At 42.7% G+C, this 22,627-nt stretch overlaps 1 protein-coding gene across 3 annotated transcripts in view; it reads right to left on the bottom strand.

The window, feature by feature from the left end:
- The window catches only part of MYLK3 (myosin light chain kinase 3), a 36,422-nt gene extending 20,724 nt beyond the window's left edge, over window positions 1–15,698 (bottom strand). The window contains exon 1 of one of the 3 annotated variants that reach the window (XM_027813171.2): window positions 15,570–15,698. In XM_027813171.2, the coding sequence (XP_027668972.1) occupies window positions 15,570–15,578 (9 nt within the window). In that variant the 5' untranslated portion in view covers window positions 15,579–15,698. Of the gene's footprint in view, window positions 1–88; window positions 907–14,164; window positions 14,332–15,569 lie in introns of those variants that run through there. The other 2 variants (XM_014284576.3, XM_027813172.2) reach the window with 2 other exon arrangements.
- Window positions 15,699–22,627: the final 6,929 nt, after the last annotated feature.

Here is a 22,627-nt window from a genome sequence, read left to right as displayed (position 1 = left end):
TTATACATTACGCGAGAAATCAGCAGGAGCGCCCAAAGCCCTGCTACTTCATCAAGAAAAATATGAAGAATAGCAAAACAAAACCAACCTCCACAAGGATTTCCAGCAGACTCCCCTTCTTCCAGGGCACAACACCTTTGAGAATAAAATCCACTACTTTAGAATTTTTCAGTACTTCTCCCACAAATGTAATAACTTTATCCAGTGTATCAACCCTTTTCTCTATCTTTGCCAGCCTCTCCTTATGCTTCGAGGCATCTAGCTGGGCAGCTTTCATCAACTTCAATACTTCCGAGCATATGCTCTGGATATCAGCCTGGTGAGCACTGTCCGATACCTTTAGGCCTTTTTGCATTGCATCCGTCTCATCGGGAGCTGCTCGGGATACTGTTAGCTCATTAATGCCTTTTTCTACATCATCAATGCCTTTGTTAACTCGCTGCAGTTTGCCTGTCAGATCTTCTTGGAAATGCAACAGTTTGTCCATCTTTTCATTCAAGAGATTCAGTTTTTTGTCCATCATACTTAGGTTGTTCACTTTTGTAGGCTGTAATTTTGTCAGGGCATTTCCCTCTGCAGGGTCCAAGCTACCCGCAGACATTCTGTCCAGACAGCAGGATGTCAGACAGACTAGGTTGGCTTTTCATTAATCATAAATTAGAAAATGAGAGTCTGAACGTTCATCTTCTTTAGCTATTCCTACAGCAGACCACCTCACTTATTGGAGTTGCTAGAGCGTATCATGAGATTGCTACTGCATAAAAGATTTATTTCTGTGTTATCTATTTCTTACTGCGTGCTTTCAATGATGGAAGTCATTTGGCACCAGACTGTATTTTCTTGGGCCTCCTTGACGTCACAGAACCATTTAAAATTCTTTCTCGAGTGGCTGTTGATAGGCAAGCATCTTAAAAATTGCCAATGCCTGAGCAGACCTCTGGAAGGAGGAGGATTGTTTTTATGACCAGTTTTAGTTCTGTGATAATGAAAAGAACTTGCTAGAGCATTTCTCTTCGCTAAATAGGAAAAACATAAAAATAAGTCGGTGGCCTTGTGCTAAGGCTTAGAAGAATTCAGCTTTGCAGCACGGATGCAGAACGTAGACACAGGGAGTGCTCTTTAGGTTGGCTGGCACTTGAATTTAAAAATAGAGTACAATGACAAGGATCTGAAATACGTATCTAGCACCAGCATGTCTTTGTCAACTGAAACGTCTAAAATTAAATCTTTCTCGCAGGCTATGAAAGCAAACCAAGTTAAAAAAAAAATCTTCATGAAGGCGCAGTAGAATCAGTCCAACTATCAGCATTCTTAAATCACAAATCTTACTTAAAGGACTTGTTACTGACTTGCTTTCACTTCTGAATCACAGCGTGTCTACTACAAAACTCACAGTCAGCAGAGAACTGAAAGACAGTCACTTTATACTTGCACAGCCCCCACTGCCACAGTTCTGAGTGCTTCCGAAACATTAATGAATGTATCCTCACAATACAACACAGAATGACAGCCAGTCCTCTTCCACAGAGGATGAACTGCAGCATCAAGAGATAAAACAGTTTGTCCTGTGCCAGACATGACAGTGTGTCAAACGACTGCATCTAGCTCTCCCAGGTCCCTCTTCACTGCGGTGTGTACGCAGGGCAGAAGGAAGCAAGCACCAGGGAAATACTGCTGCTGCAGGAGTCCTGGTGCAACAGAACAACAGTCACACCAAAGCCATGGGCTTTGGGACACTGAGCATCCCTTTGCCTCCAATCCTTTCCTCATTTTTGGAAGGAGCATATAAGAAGAAAGTGTAATTTTTAAAGTGAATTTGCTGTATGAGATAGGACATTCTAGAAATTAAAATCTTCCCTCTACACATTGCAGAGTAGTAGCAGCATTAAAATTACCCTCTTGAGAGGATGATACGTCCTTGCCACTTCTTTAAGACAAGGGTTTCTACCTTTACAACAAAGAAAAAAACCAAACCCCACATTTTGTTACGTGGCCATGTTAGTTCTCCTGATCCAAAAAAAAAGTATTTTGAAGTCACTGGTATTTTCACAGGGGTCTGCGAGAGTAAGGCATAAGTTTTGTGATATCACATATAATCTTACTTCAATAATCAAACATACAGTGCAGCAAAATATACAGCTCTGTCTTGAAAGTATAGGACATTGGTAATAAAAGCTTTTGAACTCTACTACTTCATTTAAAGAACCAGAGTTTTCAGCCAAATGCCTTTAAGTAATTGATTTCTTCAAGCCCACAAAGGTGCTTGATGACAAGTAATCAAAACAGGCACCATTTTTACTAAATCAAGAGTACCAGCTGAATGTTGTCCTTTCAGGGACAAAAAGAAAAAGGTAGAGTCATTAGATTGTTATATTTAAAGCCAGACAACTTGCAGCAAATATTCCAATACGGAAACCCAGCCACAGAAAGTCACCCACAGCCACATACTTAGACCTTCAGTTGCCACCACCAGTGTGCTATTACAGGCACAGCATGCCCAGCCGTGAAACAATGCAAGTACAACGAAAGTGCAGAACCGGCCTCTGCCTGTGTTTGTGGACAAATGGGAGCCTTTTGAAATCCTGAACCACCACCTTAGTTATTTAACAAGTGAGATCAAAAAAGCTGCCCCACTGTTATTTACTAGTGTTACTATTCATATAACTGATTGTTTCAGCTTCCTCAGATATAATGGACTCTAACGGTAAATGCTATGTAAAGCAAAAAGGGAACTTAAAAAAAGGAAATTTCTGAATTTATATTAGTTTACACAAGCAGACTTGCCTGACTGCAGCTCAAGGGGACGAACCATATCTTCCTACTCTAGATTCAGCCACACGCACTGTATACTCCAGCTATACGGAACAGATTTCACCACCCAACACCTACTCAGTGCAATGAGAGTTGTATAAGATGATGCACTATAGAGAATTCTTGCTACATCCAGCAAATATTCCTTGCTAGTGTTGTCTGAGGTACGTACAGGGAAGATACAGCCAAAACTGCCTCCTACTCAGATACAGCTGTTCAACTTGTAACACTCTTTACATTATACTTTGCATCCATAAGCAAGTGCAAAATCATGGGTGGAATGAAGGACAGAGAACGCTGACACCTTAACTGGCCCACACTGAAGATTTTTAAACATCTGTCACAAAGTTGTTAAGGTCAGCTTTTCTTTTTTTCTTTTAAATTTCCACCTCCCCTCTCTCCACTCCTTTTGAACTGCTGGCAAACACACAAAAGAAAAAACAGCCCCAATGGATCTGATGGTTTTGTCTTCAGGACAATAATATGCTCAAATACTGGCAGGACAAATCCTCCATTCCTTTTGCTCTGCATTACAATAGAAGGCAATTTTTGTTTGGAACATTGATTTAGTGCCCAATGTTTGGATCTCGCTTGGGCAGCCTGCAGAAAGCATTCTCTTGAGCCTTCCAATACTGAACAAAAAAATAAGAGAAAAATCCTAAATTGCCTGACTCCATACTACGGATAATGGTACATCCCTCCTTAGACATCACCAAAAAAGTATGGTTATTGTAACAAATGCAACAGCCTATTAAACTAACTTTTCCTTTGTGAGGAGCCATTGCTTGTAATGACATTTTGCACTTACATATTGCAACAGCATTGCTTCATTTTCGATACCCCCCAAACTACATCTGAAGAACTTGAAATGTTTTCTGAACCATGACCACCAGTGAACCTTGCAGGACCTCTGTGGATTGCGGAGCTATGCTCAGCCACCCCATGTTGTCATTGGCAAAATAAACCGGCGATCCACAAGGCTCCACCATAATTTGGATGTAACTGGAATAAAGCTTCTGATGATAACTGGTCTCCTGTGGATTTGTGCTTGTTTCTTCCAGGTAAACAAAAAGCCTGAGCATTGTGATCTGGAGTGAGTAGGCAACTGCCTCCGTCCCATCAAGAGCTGAACTGAAATGAACTTCTCCGATACTTGATATTTTGGAGATATTTCAAAGGTATCTCAGGAGTGCCAGATAAAAGGTACACAAACGCTGGAGAAGCAGAACTACAAGTGACCTTGAACCAATGATGCCAAAGCAGCTTTATTCTCAAGGGGGAAAGAAGAATTTATTCCTCTTTGGCTTCAGCCTCACGCACACTCTCCCAGTTGTGAGGGAGATGTCCGAAAATGAGAAAAATTCACATTCAATGCAAAGAATCTACAATCTTACAGTTCAGTTATGATCCCACCTTGCTAGCTCTGACCCAAAGGATGGAAAAAACACAAAGATGGCATGAAAATAAAAGTACAAAAAAAAAAAAAAAAAAAAAAGAAAAATTTACAGCATGTACTAAAGTGACAGTGGAGGCTTAAGTCCCAAACAAGAAATGTCACAGAGGTTAAAACCAGCTGCTCAAACAGATCATCTCATTAGATTATTGCATTGCTTCCAACACACAGTAAAACTGGAGATGGCTGCAAATGTGTAGGTAAATGAAAATATAATCTTTTATACAGCCTAAACCAAGCCAAAGCTCACTAAAGAACTTGGGGGCTCTGGGAGAAGCTTGCAGTGGCTGCAATGCAAGAGATCCTAAGGAGATAAAGAACTTAATGTGGTAAAACATCAGGAGCTCACAAAAAGAAAAACATCAAACAGCAGATAAGCTCAAAACAATCTGGCTACATCTGCTAAACATTACTCGGGGAAAATAAATAACTTTTACATATTTAGAAACCAGCTGTCAACTTTTTCAAGTTACACTGAAAGATCTACTTAATCTACATCTAGCTGCTGCAGCTCATTAACATGCACTGCTTAGTTTTCCACCCAGAAATTGAAAGGGTTAACTAAGCTTTTCTAGGGCACCCAAACTCTTGAAAAATTAAGCCCTACACCGAGGAGTAATTTCTCGTGAACAGCATGTTTCCTAGACACATGAAAGGTAATAAATCATATCCACAGAGTAATGGCGCAGCAACAGACCAATTCTCATGATAAATGGCAAGCACCGAAATGGGCACTGGCTCTCATTTAGAGGAATAACTTCCAAGGGCAAGACACACCATAGTCTAGATAAGTCTATCTAGGCCAACAGCTGGGCTTCCTGCTGGGATCACCTCGTAGGTTCATAGGAACTGGCCCATACCTGCTTTAGATGGTCAGGAACCTGATATTTAACACATCGCTCATGTCAGCTGCTGGTTGAAATCCACCTGCACAATAACAGGGTCTACAAAGCACCACCAGTCTCCCCAGGTGACCGTGGCACAGCCCAGCCAGCATGGGTCCTGCTTGACAGACCTGGCCTCCCTCTGTGACAAGGTGACCCACCTAGGGGATGAGGGAAAGGCTGTGCATGTTGCCTACCTGGACCTTGGTAAAGCCCTTGACACAGTTCCCCACAGCATCTCCTGGAGAAACCAGCTGCTCATGGCTTGGAGCATGTGTGGGTACAAACTGGCTGGATGGCCGAGCCCAACAAGCGGTGGTTAATGGAGTCACATCCCGCTGGTGACCAGTCACACGTGGTGTTCCCAGGGCTCAGTACTGGGGCCAGTTGTGTTTAATGCCTTTATCAACGATCTGAACAAAGGGATCGAGTGCACCCTCAGTAAGTTTGCCGACAACACCAAGCTGGGCAGGAGTGTTGATCTGCTTGAGGGTCGGCAGGGTCTGCAGAGGGGTCTGGGCAGGCTGGATTGATGGTCTGAGGCCAATTGTATGAAGTTCAAGAAGGAGAAGTGCCAGGTCCTGCACTTGGGTCACAACAACCCGATGCAAAGCTACAGGCTTGGGGAAGAGCGGCTGGAAAGCTGCCTGGTGAAAAAGGACCTGGAGGTCTTGGTCAACAGCCAGGTGAATGTGGGCCAGCAGCATGCCCAGGTGGCCAAAGCAACCTGGCTGATATCCAAAGCACTGTAGCCAGCCAGGACCAGGGCAGTGATTGTCCCCCTGTACTCAGCTCTGGTGAGGCCACATCTTGAATACTGCATTCCGTTTTAGGCCCCTGACTTCAAGAGGGGCGTAGAGGTCCTGGAGCGTACCCAGAGATGGGTAGTAAGGCTGGGGAAGGCTCTGGAGCATGAGTGTTATGAGGAGCAGCTGAGGGAACTGGGGGTGTTCAGCCTGGAGAAAAGGAGGCTCAGGGGGGACCTTATCGCTCTCTACAACTACGTGAAAGGAGGCTGCAGGCAGGTGCGGGTCCGTCTCTTCTCCCAGACAACAAGCAACAGGACGAGAAGAAACAGCCTCTGGTTGCACCAGGGGAGGTTTAGGTTGGATATTAGGAAAAACATGTTTACTGAAAGGGTGGTCAAGCATTGGCACAGGCTGCCCAGGGAGGTGGTGGAGTCACCATCCCTGGAGGTGTTTAAAATACACATAGATGTGGTGCTTAGGGACATGGTTTAGTGGTGGGCTTGGCAGTGCTGGGTTAACAGTTGGGCTTTATGATCTCAGAGGTCTTTTCCAACCTAAATGATTCTATGATTTCAATACCGCCTAGCTCACACCAGTACATTCCTATAGTACCAGCTCAACGAAATCTCAGCAATCACCAATATTTTTTTTTTTCTTTTTCTGTATATTTAATGACAGAAAACTGTTAACACAGTAGGTTGTGAAACAGTCTTGCAAGCCCTGACTTCTTCCTCCCTTACTTTATTCCCTTTTCAAACTACTGAAACTAAGGCTAATGCTCCCAGGCAGTGGCACAGCGAAGGATCGGTTAATGAATCTGAGATCGTGTGTAGTATTGTAATGCATCTCTGTCAAGCAGCTGACAGCAGATAGCTGAACAGATCAATTATGACATTTCATTTACATCAAAGTGATGAGATTGCTAGATAACACTGCCTACCATTTGCCCACATGGCTTAACAAGAACCTTTAAGTCCTTCCTCCAGGTTACTTTGCCTCTTGGGAGGCCAAGAGAGCACCTGTTGCCCATCCACATACACTCACTTGACCCCAGAGTTTATTTTCACCCCCAAACCTGTTGCCCACAGGAACTACATCAAGCAGCTGTCTCATTACTTTTGATTTCCATTTTTTCAAACTTTTTTTTTTTTTTAAACCCAAGCAGCTACTGAACTCTTTTACCCACAGAAGAGTGGTAATCAGTAATGTGTGGTGGTAAGGATTCATCCTCCCACTCCTCCACACCGCCCAACAAAGAGCTCTTTTCTAGAAACTGAAAAGTCACGCTGCTCATTCTGCTTTCCCTGAATTTGAGTGATTTTATATCTAATGGGGTCAGTTCCTTGTAAAGCCTGCAGATTTTAATGGGCAGCCACAAAAGCTACCCTTGGATTCAAGAAGCCCCTCATTTACATGATGCTTTCTCACTACTACTAGGAGCTCAGCAGAGAACCCTAAGGCACTTTTTTTTTAAACCTGCCAAAAGCTCCCGTGTCTATGGCAATTTGCTCAGGTACAACTAATTGTAAGTCAGTAGGGATCCACCACAAAGCAGAAGAATAGCCTTGGCTGTGCAGTAGTGCCGAGAGGAATAAAATTGGTAAAAACATTACTTCAGTGACAAGAATTTGCGACAGGACTCTCAGTATAAATATATAGGGAACAGATCTGTTGCATAAGAAAGGGTTATTTCTAGACAGTCAACTTTTCAGAACAAAAAATTTACATAATCCAGAGTTCACTCCAAAACATATTGAAACCAGCACAATTGTTCTTGCTGACTTGAGATTTGACTGGCTTCAAATCAAATCCCTCAGAAAAGCCTCTGCTTTGCCAGCAACACACTTTTGTTTGAGAAGATGAAAATCACCAAATTGCAATGTGCTTTGTGTTGTCTTCTGTTCCTTTCCTACTTCAGAACTTTTCAGCTTCAAGTCTGAAAAATTACCACAAAAATGCACGCACAGAGCTGCGCTGACTTGCTAATTCGCAACCATCATTTCCAACCTCGCCTTTCTCAATACCATGACTGACAATTGTTCTAAGAATATATTCAACTTTTTTTGCCCCTCCACTTATATTTCCAAAGCTAAAAGGCAGCAATACTGTTCCCCCAGCCACCCTTCTGCCTTTTGCAGTTACTGACTGAAGTATGATCACCTCCAATGCAATTTTACATCGCATTGTATTTGAAAGCGTTCGAAAAGTTAAACACAAGCACCTCAAATCCCATCAGACTGCACTGGAATCAAGCGAACGAAGTGCTCGTGGACAGCCACGTGAGAGGTGGCCTCCAGCCACTCACAAGCCATTTGACTAGACTTGAGCACGCCTTGGCTACTGACACACTCTTGGAAACCTTTCCCAAATAATTGTAACAGCAGTTAATGCCATCATTTCAGGCCTTGTGCAAGCTACAGTCTCAGTTATTGATTTTTTTCTCACATTTCCACCTGACAGTTGTTGTCGTGGCACACCAAACACCAAGTGCAGTGCTCACTGTTCCTTGCTAATAACAGGCTTTACAGAAACCTAACAACAGGAGAATTTTTTATTTTTTTAAGAACACTCCTTGACATTGCTATTTCCCACTAAAAACTAGAACACCATGTTAAGAAAATTCTAGATCAAGTAAACAGTCATCTGTCCTATAACGAAGTCTGTTATGTGCTATATTCACCTGCTGATTTAGATCCCTCTGACATTTTGCTTTGACATCATTCACAAACACAGGAATAACTTCATTAGTTCAGGCTTAATCTCAACACAAACTCTGTTTTGAAAATGATTGAGGGTAAAAGACTTTGTGTACAAAAGCTGGTGGTTCTGCAAACTCTTCTCAATAATCTAATACAGAGAAGCCACTTGCACGCCTTTAGGTGAATGTTTAAACATCTGGCAAAAACCACAGAAGATGCCGCATCCGTTTCAGATGTGCAAAAGATCGCCAGCTAAATTTATAACTGTTTTCATCAAGTTGGAAGAAAGATACAGCAAATAAAAGAATGTCATCTACAAGCTTGCCTAAAACAAAATTAGACCACATGCCGGTGAAACTGCAGAAAGCAGCTAACAACAGGCATCAGGCTTTCCAGAGCAAGGAATGAGAAGGCATTTTAAGTTTCTCTCTCCAAAGCAGATAGCTCAAGAACAGTTGGGTGTGAGTTAGAAGCCTTGAGTTAGGGCCCCAGTGGTATGACTAAGCACAGTGATCCATTTTTTCCACCTAAAGTTGGTATCTCAGTACAAATGTCTGGCAAAACCAGAAATCCAGAGCACAGGTCATGCAGCCATTTCCACTGCCATATCCGCAAGGCTTCCATGAGAACTCAGCAAGCTTTGCTTCTGAACCACCTTGCTCCTTTAGATCAACAGCCAGACTCCAGAGCATTAATTAAGCAACCACATCGAAGGTCCTCTGCACACATAAGAAGCTCCTGAATTAAACCTACTAAACTGTCAGTTTTGCAATTCTGCTGTTAGATCAGTGACCAACTGATCTCCAGATGCATCGCAGAGACAGCTGTGGTATAAACCCAGATACACCGATTACCAGTGCTAGGCTGAAAAAGCAGCACCGAGTCCTGGCACCATAAACCAAAAATCACTCAGAGGAAAGCAAGCAGATAATGTTATTCATAAAAGTTCCAGGATATACATGGTTTGGATTTCGTATTAGTTGATAGCAGGAGTATTTGTCACTAAAGGGTAGTAGGGCAGCGCCAGCCACACATCTAACAACAGTGCACCAAGATCTTCTCAGTCTGAGAAATTAGGAGACTAATTAAAATGCTGGGCTAGATGCTGGAGAAGACTGCAGTAACATTCTGCAGAGAGGTGAGCAAGAGTCTCTACACATAGTCCACGAAAATGGTGAAAACACGGAGCTCCCTGGCTCTAGCTCAGCCACAAAAGGAGGGACTGGAAGATTTTGCACAAGTTTCTCTAAACTGCATCTAGTGAAGAGTGGATCTTATGAAATTCTGCATGGACCATAACCCAGCGGAAAGCGCACTGGAACAAGCTCAATGCCCCACAGCAATGACGGGCAGCTTTCTGCCTAGCTTGCCAAGACAAATGGTCACTGACAGCCGTGGTTCAGAACTGCCCTGCGGAGCAGGATGACACAGCCAGCCATCTGATAACTTGTGCCAGTGGTTTCTGGCCCTAAGACTGATAATTCTGTATAAAGCAAACCCAGAAACAAGAAAGTCAGTCAATCATCAAAATTGTAGCAAACAATTTTCTTTTTACACCAAGAGAAGTCAAGGAAGATGCAATTCAAGCTGTGCCAATTTTTAAAGAGGATGCTGAGGACTAGCCAGGACCCTGAAGCTGAAGCTCCTCACGCTGGGCTTCTGGGGGACTTAATTTGAAACTGGGAACAGGAACCCACCAAGAAAATATCCAGAACACAGCTATTTATAGAAAAAGAGCATTTCTTTTTAATTCTGCCCCACCCCATACAATACCAGTGAGTATGCAACAACAGTGCTGGGAAGAACCAGGTCTCTGAACAGCAGCATTCAGGACAGTATGTACCTGAGGCCAGAGGCACGCTTAAATAAGTTGGATGAGCCAGAAAGCACGTGTACTGCTCAGGACACAAAACGACAGAGTGCAAGGTGAGACACAAATATAGAATACAACAGCAGGAGGACCTGCGAGCTCCTGCTATCTCAATTCAGCCATGGGAGAAGGTGAAAACAAACCTGTCTTTAAGGTCAGAGACTATATATAGTTTAATACTCTAGCTTCTGGGATACGAATGGTCTGAAAGGATACTCAATCAAATATATAGACTGCAAGCCACTATACACTGGTGCAAAATGTGAATTGGAGCACATGGTATCTTTCTGTTGAGTTGCCACAAAGCCTGGAAAGATGCTGTTCACAATTGAGATGCTCAGAAATTTTCCAACCACGTATTTTTCTAAAAATCCCAGTCCTTCAAAATGGCTCACCCCTTTCATTAAGGGCTGGTTGGTTTGTTTGCTTCAGTCTGTCCACCCCTCTGCCAGCTCTCCGTAGCAGGCTGTACCTTGCCTGCCCAGGACTCCAGACCCAAGGACGGCAGATCACCCCAGAGCCTGGGATCCCAGATCGGCTTTGCCGAGCGGAGGAGTGACTCCCCCAGTAAACAGAAGCCTGAACTGCAGCTATCAAGGCCTGGTCTCCATCAGGCCTGTCCCAGCAGCTCTGTAATCCAAGCACCAAATAACTACACAAAACGGGAGACAACCGTTCAAAGACAGGTTAAAACAAAGGGTATTGTGTGGCGCAGCGAAAGACATTCACAAATAAATACACAAAGGGCAAGATGTGATCCAAGAGTACCCAAGGAGTTCTAAATAACCCTACTCAGGACTCCCAGAAGTAAGTCTGAGTAGCAAAAATCAGCAAGGTGTTACCCCAAAAAAGAGAGAGTGGAATGCACACTGGCTACGACAAACAAGTAGTAGGGTAGAGGCATCAAGATTAGCTTATGTGAAGGGCTGGATAACTTCAGGTATCTTGTTAAGTGGCCATGTCCTAAAATAAAAGTCAGATCCTGCAAGTCAGCAGAAGAGTGAGCACAGCAGCACCAAGGCTAAAAGGATTGATGCAGCTGATCATCAAAGCGGTTCAGCTCCCGGGAAGGAAAAGCTTGAAGGAAGCACAGGCAATGTGGTCTTCAGGCACATGTTAGAACGCTCCCATCACTGCCTCTCCTAACAGAGTCCAATTTTGGAAACATAAAATGCTTTATCCTATTGCCTGAGCATGAACTACACCTTCCACTGTACATCACAGCAGTAACACAAATTTCCAAGCAATCTGCAAACACGCTCAGGCCACTGTTTACCGACCTGCCCAGTGCTACCAGCCCTTCCACAACAGCAGGGTCAGCCGAGCCAGCCGCTCGCTCGCGTACAAACAGGCAGATCATCCAGTGCTATGCCAGAAAGAGACTCCAGTCAACAAACATGTAAACAGGTTTCACATGGCAGCCACTGCAATCAGAAGTGTACATACACCCATCAGCTCCTGCTGGAACAGGCTCAAACCCAATTTACAGGCTGCCATTCTACACGGGAGAAGAGAGCTCCCACTGGGGTTAACATTAAGCTTACAGATTAGAGCTGCTCTCACCAACTTTAGTAAGAACTGCACATATGGTCCAAGACACTGTTTATCCTCATATGCCTCTCTGCTGGCAACATCCTCCAAAAGCATCCTTCTCTTTATAATGTTCCATGAATTTGAGCACTAGCTCTGGGAACAAAACACACAATGATTTTCAGAGAGAGAAACACGATGAGTTTGGTAAACTCGCCAGAGGGATGTAATCCAAAGCAAGACATCCAAAACAAAGTTATTTTTGATTCTTAGCTCACTGAGGACTAGGAAAACAAATAAATCAAACTACATGTAAGACAGCTTTTACCTGTGGACCTTAAAACGTTTTCAGAAGTAGTACTATTATCACTAGTTTTACAGAAAGGGAAACTGAAGCAACGAATATGAAAGAATTAGTCACCCAACAGATCAATTGCAGAGAAACAAGGTATTTTGAATCTCATTACAGCCTTCATATTATTGCAAAATACTAACTCTCACCTACACAGAGCCAAGCCACAGAATGCCACGTAGCCAGATAACCGCAGTACTGACTTCTCCCCCCCAAGACATGACTCGTCCAAAAAACCCCGGATCATTTGCTTTGATGATTCTATAAAAAGTTTCCTGAGGTCCTTCCTGAAATAGCTTTCATTTGCACTCCTCCAGCATTAAGCAAAAGAAAATCGCATGTATTTCAGGCTGCTTAATAGCTTTCTTTAACAAAAAGCTGAACATCAACAATTTAAACACATCATTATCTGTTCACCAAGAACAGTTGAGTAGTATATTCGAATTAATAGACCAAAATGTTTTTCTGCTATGTTGCCATAAATAGACAATAAATCACGTGGCCATAGGGGTATGAAACGTACCTAGTCTTCTGAGCCATTCTGTTTCTCATGTAATAAATGACAAAAAAAAAAAAAAAAAAAAAATCATATTGTACCCTTGGCTATATTAAACCCACTACATGACATTACATTAGATTAATTTCATGCTTCCGAATAATATCCGACTTGTTAAAATTAGTAAAAATCTTTGTCCTTTTCTTCAACTGGGCCAGAATTTGGTTTATTACTGTTGATTTAGTTAATTTAGTTCGTTGGCTCCTTAAAGATCAAAGGTGATTACAAACTCTTTAAGAAAGCCCATTAGAACTATTATTGAGCAAAATACATGAGGAAAACCTTTCTTCAAAATTTTCAAAAAGACTAGCTTTAAAAAACCCACAACAATCTGATCTATTCTCACTTAAAATGCAACTCTTACAACTTTTTTTTAATTACATATACATGTAATTGATTACATGCATATGTACATGGCATTCTTAAGGATGCTGAAGTCCATTTTCTGCTTCTGTCTGGATGGTAACTCTCTTTCCAGCAACTCAAAAAGTCGGCAAATGCAAACCAAGGAGAACAGAAGTCATGCTTCCCTAGACCTCCTACCACTGTAGCAACTGAAACTGAACTCCACAGTTTTAAAACACAGCGTGGTTTGATGAAGCGCTTACAGTGACAGAAAAGCCGATTCCTATTCTCTCTTCCACTAGTGACGTGTCTGTGTCTCTCTCCCCTTGCAGGGATTATGGTCTGTCGATTGGTGGTCAAGCTGTCCCAGACACTCTTCCACTTTGTTTCCTCAAAGCCTGGCACAACGGGGTTTGCTCTCACGAAGTGCTACCCCAGAGCCACGCCGGCATCGAGTGCCCGCTGCTCGCGCTGACCGCACTGCTTTCACTGCGGGGCGAATGGGCTCATGCAAAATTTGGCTCCTCATTAAACTGCCTCAGTGTGAGCCTGCCCAACAGCTTCATCGTCTTAAAACTCAGACATACGGTGACTAAAGCAAAAAGCTGTAACAAGCCACCTCCACATAATCTGAATGGCAGCCCAGCATCCTATACTACAAATAGACCACTCAGAATAAAAGTTTTAATGTGCCAAGGCTCCCCCGAAAAATAAATTTATTTACTAAAGGCAAAGCCTGCACTCATCATTTCAGAAACACCTCCCGGCCATCGGCAGGTGTCTTGCAAGCCAACAGGCTGCACACCCTGGCCAAGAATGTCACACACACGGAGAGCACCTCACAAAAGGCACCACCATCCAGAAAGTTTTTACTTTCAAATTAGGATCACAACCAAACACTGCGGAGTCCCTTACCGTAAATCTCTTTATGTAATCAGAAACACAAAATCCTCCCATGCTCAGACGAAGGGACCTGTGCAGGGAAGATTCCTGATATAAAGTTCCCATCTCGCTGGGCCTGTGTGGTAGTCACCCACGTCGCCAGCAGCCTTTTACTGAATAAAGCTGCACAGCCTCCCTGGATCTCACTGAAATCCTGCTTGTGTGATGAACTAGGCATTTCATCTTATCTATCACTACACCAGGCATTTCAATCATTTCACTTCCTTATCGGCAGTACCAGGTCCTGCCCGCATCCCTGCAGCTCACTTCCCGAGTTACTGATAGCAGCTACTGTAAGGCACGGGAACAACAGAAGATGACAGTCAAATCTCTTGAGTCCTTAAAGAGTCCCTTCTCTGTGTTCCTCTGTTCCTTAGCTTATTTTTGCCCAAGTCAAAATTTGCTTCAGCTGTAATTTACGGACAGTGTGTTTGCTTCAGCTAAGCAGTGACCAGACTGTCATTGACCACTGTTCTTTTTTTCAGCAACACTGATTATTGCTGCAGGATATTTACTTTAAGATTACTGTCCACGTGGACATTTATTTCCAATTTCTTAAGCATAGGAACAAAGGGAACAAACAAATGGACAAAGAAAGGACAAATATCCACCCTCCATCAGAACTCAGGTGCTTATTCATGCCTTCAAGCACTGTTTCTGTAGTCTGATGCTAGGTGCACAGAGCCATTCACTTCAGTCTGTAAAACACCGTAGAGTCCAACAAAAATACTCACACAAGTGTATGTTGCCATGCAGGTGTATTTGTGAACCCCTAGATTTAGAATCTTTTAAATTTTTCTCTACCTACACAGTTAAGATCAATAAGCAGTCACGATGCATCCAAATGATGTTCCTCCTCACACATTTGGTCCTCAGCTAACCAATTCCTTTTTATTTTGTCCTGTGTAAAATACACACTTTTTTTCCTTGATTTCTTACCTATAAATTGTGTCAGTGGAATACAAACATATAAAGACAACAGACACCAAGATGCTGGATGACCTAAGGAGGAAAGGAAGTTCTGGAGAAGTAAATCTACTTTCAATTTTCAACCGGGCTGTGCCTTCCTTTCCCATTCCGCCAACAAGCCGCAGCAGAGTTGGCTCTGTTTGATTACTAGCTACAAGTAATCAAACATTAAAAAACGCACATTAACCTGAATGACATCAGGCAAGGGTACACAGAATGACAGCTGCTCACTATGGACCAGTGGCCTTCGAGCAAATGGGCAAGCACCTCAAGACAGCAGTATCTGGGCTTAGCACGGGCCACTTCTTCACTGCTTAAATCAAAATAGAAGTGTGTTTTACCACAGCATGAGCGCACCTGCACTCTCCCCTAAAACAAGCAAGCAAGCAATGCAGAGAAGATACTGTACCTTTATCATTACGATCTAAGACATGTCAGGTCCAGAAGTGTGGGTATAGATCTGGCTACCCCTCTCACAGCAAAAGCGAGTGCTTTGTTTCCACTTGGGTTTGTACAGCAAGATAGCCAATATGCTGTTAAAAAAAAAAAAAAAAAAGATAAAACTAACGTGAGTACAGGCAAAACCAGCGAATTATGGTGAATGAGGAACTCCCACAGGGCAAAGGCAGGAAGGTGATGGCCACGCTCGCTGTGCTGCGAGTATTTTTTACCGCCTGGCAGGGGATGTTTTTCAGGCCATTCAACCAACAAGTGAGGCGGCCAGGGGTGGCCCGGGGTACAGGATGATCCAACCGCAGCTCACAGAGGCAAGATAGTTCACCAAGAGGTTGGTAGTCCAGCATCCTGGTGCAGAGACACAGACAACCCGAGGCTCCCCGAGATGCTGGCCTTAGACCTCCAGAAACGTGAAACCAGTCTCAACTGCCAGACTTCTGCGTAATTTCTCTTATCTCTGTGTCTTGGCTTTTCCACCTGTAAAACTGAGTTCAACTCTTCCTAGCTTACAGCGTATTTTCAGAGCTTTAGAACCTATTATTACTATTCCCCCTTTTAAAAGGCAAAACCAACCCATAAATCAGAGGTTAGAACTGGCCCCAAAACTGCCAGGCGCATCACCTAGATCCATACAGCAGTACAGGAAATCTGGCATCATCTGAGCAGTCAGCAGCAGCGATGCGGCTGAGCCATTCTGCCCGGACAGGGCAAGGCTGTTGCAGGTTTTGTGGCAGCACCTTGAGCCGTGGTCCCAGCATTTGCTCAAGGGACCTTATCCAGCCATCCCAGTGGGAGAGGAGACCATCCACATGGGCATGGAGCTCTTGAACGCGGCCTTAAGCTTTTTTGTTAACATGTTAACTGATTGTATGAATTAAAGACCCTTATTCCAGACCCTAAGAAAACAATAAATTGCAACTATTAAACAAAATACGGCTATTCAAAAAGTGTAGTGCTTAACAGATGAGTCAGGAGACCCCTAGACCCAGAGGAGGAAATAATAATAATAAACATAAAAAAAGTATTTCAATGCATTTGTGACTAATTCCAATAGCACAAATAATCATGTTGTTACTCTAGATTTAATAAAGAGATGTTATTACTTAATGTGGCAGCAGAGGCATGTACAGCATGTAAGCGCCATGCCACAGGGGAAAGACGCATGACAAAGAGAATTCCTTAGGAAATTTGGCAAGCACTCCGGAACAAGCAATGCTCAGCCTGCAACCTTCCATTAACAGATCTAAATACAGAACTGTAGTGTAAAACACCACCTTCCTGCAGTATTTTCATTAATTAATACTAAGAATATAATCATTATGATGATGAGCTTCGCTGACTTAGCTTTTTCTCCATTTTAGCTTCTGGGAATAAAAAAAAAAATATATAAAAAATTGGAGCTTTTCTCTCCATTTTCATTTTAGATCCTACGATGCTGATTCTGAACTGTTTTCAGGAGAGTATTAAAAGCAACAAACCAGCAGCAACTGTGTAACGTCCAATCCACAACAAGCAAATTGCCCATTTTTCACTAAGTTAAACGTATTGCTGTGGGTAAAAAACAGGCAATGGACACAGGACTACACCTTCCTTAGCATTAGGGAAAAGTCTAGTGGGTTTTACACACAAAGGAAAACAGAGCTCTGTGCCTTGCCCCAGAATGCTAAGAGCTAGAGACAAGGAAAGCGCTCACTTTGCATATAGCTATTTCAGTACGCGCTTTACGAGACATCTTTTACTTACAGAATAAATGCAACGCTTTCCCAAAAATCATGCAAGTAACACCCAACAAATGAAATCAAGATCAAGGTTAGTACTTTAGCTGTTACAGCAACTCTTCGAATCTGCTATATCTAAGGCTCCCAGACTCCTCTCCCAAACCAAGGGAGGTGTTTGACCACTAAATCAGCGCACTTGGAGCGGAGACCAAGAAAAGGGAAAAGGTTATGTTACAAGGCTGCTAATGACTCCTGCCTTCCTCACCAGCTGCTGAGCGGTACGTCAATTCCTGTGTTAACTACAGAGTTAAATGAAGGGGCTCAGCATTTTTGGGGTGATCTCCCTCATCTCACAGCACCACCCTCCATGAATTAGGAGAGGTACGGTGCACATACACATCCCATTTTCGGTGAATTTAGTCTAAACAACATTTCTTCGTTAAAACTGTTAACATGGCAGTTTATACGAAGTGTCTTCCTTCCTGAAAATAAGACGCTTTAGTCCCTTGGCACATTTCTTTCACCCACACTTGAAATATTTTAGAGCCTTTTTGTCACTAATTATCTGGGCAGGGAGCTACTAACACTGATGTCACCCAGTTCAAGTCACCGACTATGCCCAAAACATCTAATTGAAGGTTCACAGTTCTCTTCCAAAAGGGATTTTCAAACTCTGCCAGTAACTCACCCTTTCATTACACTTCCATCCATGCACCAAACCAGAACCAAATGCCAGCACGCAGGAGTGTTCCCAGGGAAACACACGCAGAATCAGCAGGCAAAGTATTGATACCAGAAACGTTTAAGTCCCCTTCTGTATCTGATCAGGACAAGCCTTCAGGAGCCTGTGAAGACTGACTGATGAGGCATTTTCTAAGAGCAGTCAATTCCCAGTTGATCCCTGTGCCCGTGTCAGCACATTTCTAGAGCTGCCCCACTCACAATGGATTAGTACTAAAGGCCAGGTCTGAAAGCCTCCCCAACTCATTAATATTCATTTTATATGCACAAGGACTCACCCCCAAGGCTAGGAGCCTCATAAATTATATTCCATTTTTAAACCTGCAGTATTCACTGTCATTGTTTCAGAAGGGAAACACTAGCAGAGACAGCTTTAGGCAGGCTGGTTTTGTTTAAAAGAATAGTATCTAAAGCCCTGCTTTAACTTCATTAGCCCACAAAGATTTGCACTACAACGAATCTTGCCTGCAAAGCACAAACACAACAGTCAGCGGATTTTCATTCTTTCATTATTCTGCTTCTGTTCCAGCTGCCAAAGTGGGTGTGTGTAACGTCTGCAGCTGAACAAACGCACAAAAGTCAACTTACCTAGTGAATACTTTGAAAACAGCCACAATCACCATAAAAACAAATTAAGAAACAAAGTGATTATCTACTTTGTCTCCTGGCAAGCACAGGTAGATGATTCTGCATTCAAAGCATACCCCATTACATAGCAAACCTGGCTTTAATAGTCATTAAAAAGCTCCAAAGGAGGACAGACTCTAGCTTCCCTGCAAGGACGGGGGCCAATTTTTGGGTAAGTCTTTTACTTCTGTAGAGCACGGAGCCTTGTTACACAGGTCAGCCCTACAGGCAGCAACAAACACGCCTGGGATCCTGCGGCAGACAGCGCCTGCACCCTCCTAGTCTCCACTAGCGAAGGAACAAACAGCTGAAGGAAAAAGTAAGGTGATTTTTTCTAGTTTTACCTTCTTCTCCTTAGCAAAGCATTTATTGCGATACAGATCTACTATTCAACTGCCTGTTAGATTTTAGCGTGGAGAGATACCCTTTTGCAAAAAAAAAAACCAAAAAAAACCAAAAAAACCCCCACGAAACCAAAAGAATTTTACATCATTCCTCTGCTTGCCCTCAAAAAACCCCATAGAGAGAGGAGCAGATCAAGAGTGTTTCCCAGAAGACGGGATGCGTAGGCTGTCAGTTGCATTGGATAATAGATTTTAATCAAGCTCCTAACTCTGCACGCACACCATTCTGTACTTTATTTAATAAAGAATTAACTCAGCCTCTTGCCCACTCTGAGGCAGCCACAAAGCACAGTTGGTACTTACAGCCTCTCCTTACAATGGTCTACTTACTAGAGAAGACAACATTTGAGTAAAGCCCCATAAAGCACACATGCAGCACCAAAATTACAAGTCCAACAAACATACACATGGAAATCAGATTTATAGGAGCCTTTACATTCGAGTTTGAAATTCAGAGGTATTTTAACTTTGGTAGTCTGTATTGTTAATTCCTGGCCTCCCTCCTTTTAAATCAGTGTCCACTAACTAGGTTCATTCTTGTCCTCAAACACCTTCTTTACAAGATGTTTCCCTCATTTTCAAGCAGCTCTGAAAAACAAGGGTAAATACTCTCAATTCCACTCCCATTGGTGGTGGGGGATCTTGTTCATCTTCCACATTGTATTTCAATCTGTTCCCTACAAGAAAAGCCCCAGTGAAGTCACAACTAAGGATACAGATGGGGAAACCCAAACAACAAGAGAGAAAAAAAAAAAAAAGGGGGGGGGGGGGGGAGGGGGAAGAGTATAGGTTCTGGAGAATTCATTTCTCAAGCTACCCACTTTTTTTAGGTAAAAAGCAAATGCTCCAGTCCCGAGAACAGCTTGAGTAGTAGCCACCTTACTCCTCCTACAAACACAACATCTCTCTAGTCACATCTCCTTTGTTCTCCAACTTGCCCTGCCCTCCAGAAATCTGAACACGTGCATTGCTTTCTCCAACATATCCTACAAGTCTGTCTCTCTCCCAGAAGCCTTAACACCTTCATCTTTAATTCTCACCATTATACCCTTCCCCGTTCTCTAGCTAAGTCTAGCTTTTCTTTTTTCTATCCTCACCATTCCCAGCTTAGTCACTCCGTCCCTGCCTCCTCATCGTGTCTGGAGTGAGCCGCAGTTACCTTCCTCCCTTTGTCCTATAAGGAAACTCCACTGCAGCTAATAATGAGAACTGCATGCCTGAAATCCCAGAAATTGAGATTAATGTCATCATCATACAATAACAGTCTGCCAGCGGCCTTTTAGGTAGATTGTGCTTGTGTGCTTTATTACTGCAGTCATGAAGAGTGCAAGCTGTCAAAAACCCCTTAAGATATCACAGTTTGATCAGCAAAGAAGCAGTAGCAAATTGACAAGCATCAAAGACAATCTGAAATAATTAATCTAATATAATCTCAACCCACCTGTTAGTCTCACAAAATATCTATATATCATTTTTGAGACTGTCTCAGGTTCCCCATATTCAGATAAATAATCTTTTTTTCCCCCGTAATGCCTTTGTAACACAGGCATTCAAAAAAGGATACATCCCCTGCTCTTTTCCATTTGCTCTATTTTTATTTCTGATCTTTCTATAGTTGGTAGGAATAGGGTTCTGTTCATTTTGTTTTCAAGTCCTTGTAATACATCAATGACTAATAAAGATTTTAAAAGACAAAACATTTTATGCAATGTATTTTCATATGTACTATAGCCATCAGTCTCAAAATCAAAAGGGCTGAACAGAAAAAATTGTTAAACGTTTCCCCCTCCAAACAACTCTGTACTCCTTTAACCTTTTTTTACCCCCCCAGAACTACATTTAGATGCATACACATGAGCTGTACATAAACGTGAGCTTTGCTGTTGCTAAGTAACTGTGTGCCAGCAGATAGCACTGAGCACGCTGTAAGCATCATACAAGTTGCCAAGTTTGTGATTTGGTCAGCGCCAAGAAATGTAAGCAAAGTATTTTGGATGAGGCTCTCGATCCCTTTAAAAAGGGGATAAGCAACAGCGAACGAAAAACACATGGAGAAGTGACTAGATTCATGAGCTTGCTGTTGTTGAGGATGAGGACATGGGGCCCAGACCACCTACGCAGCAGACTCTGACCACGCAGCTCATCACTACACGTCCTCAGACGTGCACAGACACACACAGACACACACACACATTCTGCTCCGCAGCTTCTCCAAATAAAGCAACTCTGATCTCAGTTTGAAAATTTTTCTTTATTAGCAAGATACTTTCAATAAAATATTCAAAAGCTGTTTATTCCCAGACAAAACAAGAACCACTGAGACTTGGTAAACTGCCAGACTATTAATGTTTATACTCCTAGTATATGGAACACTCACTGCTCTTAACAGCATTTTATGGTCTTCAACACTGTCCAGGATCAAAAACAGTATTTATTTCTTAGCCCTTACAACAAAATTAAAGATTAAGTTATGATTGAGAGAAATAATGCACAGTAGGAGACCAAAGGCAGTAAGTTAACTTTTGTAAAATGGAGTTCATGTTCTATATACAAAGCTAAGAAGCACCAAGAAAAGCAGCTTATGGAGGCTGGGGGGAAGATGAGGGAGTGGTACCTGACTTTTTCCTGGGGCATATGCTGCATGACGACACCAAATGATTCATGAAAACCATGTTTTGAGCTTGAAATTAAAGAACTTCGGTGAAAGCAGGTTTAGGTTTTCTTCTGGAGGAAAAAAAAAGAAATATACAGATTTATCCATTTCAAGTGCCTTCTGCCTAATCACTTTCTTGCTTCTTACTTAGATTGCACATCCCAATCAACAGCTTGCAGCTATGAGCAACCCTTTTAAAGAGCAGGAAAAGAAAACCCAAACACTCTAGTATATTGATTTTCAGATACTCTGTTCATTATGAATTCACAGTATCTACTGAAGTCACGCAGTGTATTTCTGCAGTGTCTCATCAACCACAAGGCAGCAAAATTGATCATCCTCATTTCAACAGAAATACTGCCTAATCAGATATAATTTGGGGGCAGCCAAGTTGTTCAAGTTCTGTAACTACTAGTGAGTTTTGAAAATAACAGCCTAAAAAAAGGGGGGGGGGGGGGGGGGAATTCTATTACTTATTAGAGCTGTCCTAACACCACTGCTACTTAAGTGGCACATCTTAAGCACCTCAAGAAAGGATAGACAAACAACTGGGGAAAGCAACATCTTGAAATGCTACAGTTAGATTTGCTAGAGGTTACTTGCCAGGATCTACAGTGAAATAAAGTAGGAAGCCTGTGGCAAAACACTGATGACATTGTTACTACTTTGAAGGATAGACTGCTTTTAGACTCACCTGGAATGTGTTGATTAAACTTGTTAACATTTGCTCTTCCGTATTTTCATAATATGCAAGAAGTGAGGCACAGTAAGAGAACTGTAGAGCTCAAGAGTTGGTACTGAGAGCCCAACACCTGCTACAGGTAGTTGTGGTTCCACAGACCAAGCACCCACTAACAGTTGAAGGACA

The sequence above is a fragment of the Falco cherrug genome, chromosome 14 (assembly GCF_023634085.1).
Source record: "Falco cherrug isolate bFalChe1 chromosome 14, bFalChe1.pri, whole genome shotgun sequence".
NCBI classification, from domain to species: Eukaryota; Metazoa; Chordata; class Aves; order Falconiformes; family Falconidae; genus Falco; species Falco cherrug.
Note: the sequence above shows the minus strand (reverse complement) of the source record. Positions and strands in the feature narration are given on the sequence as shown.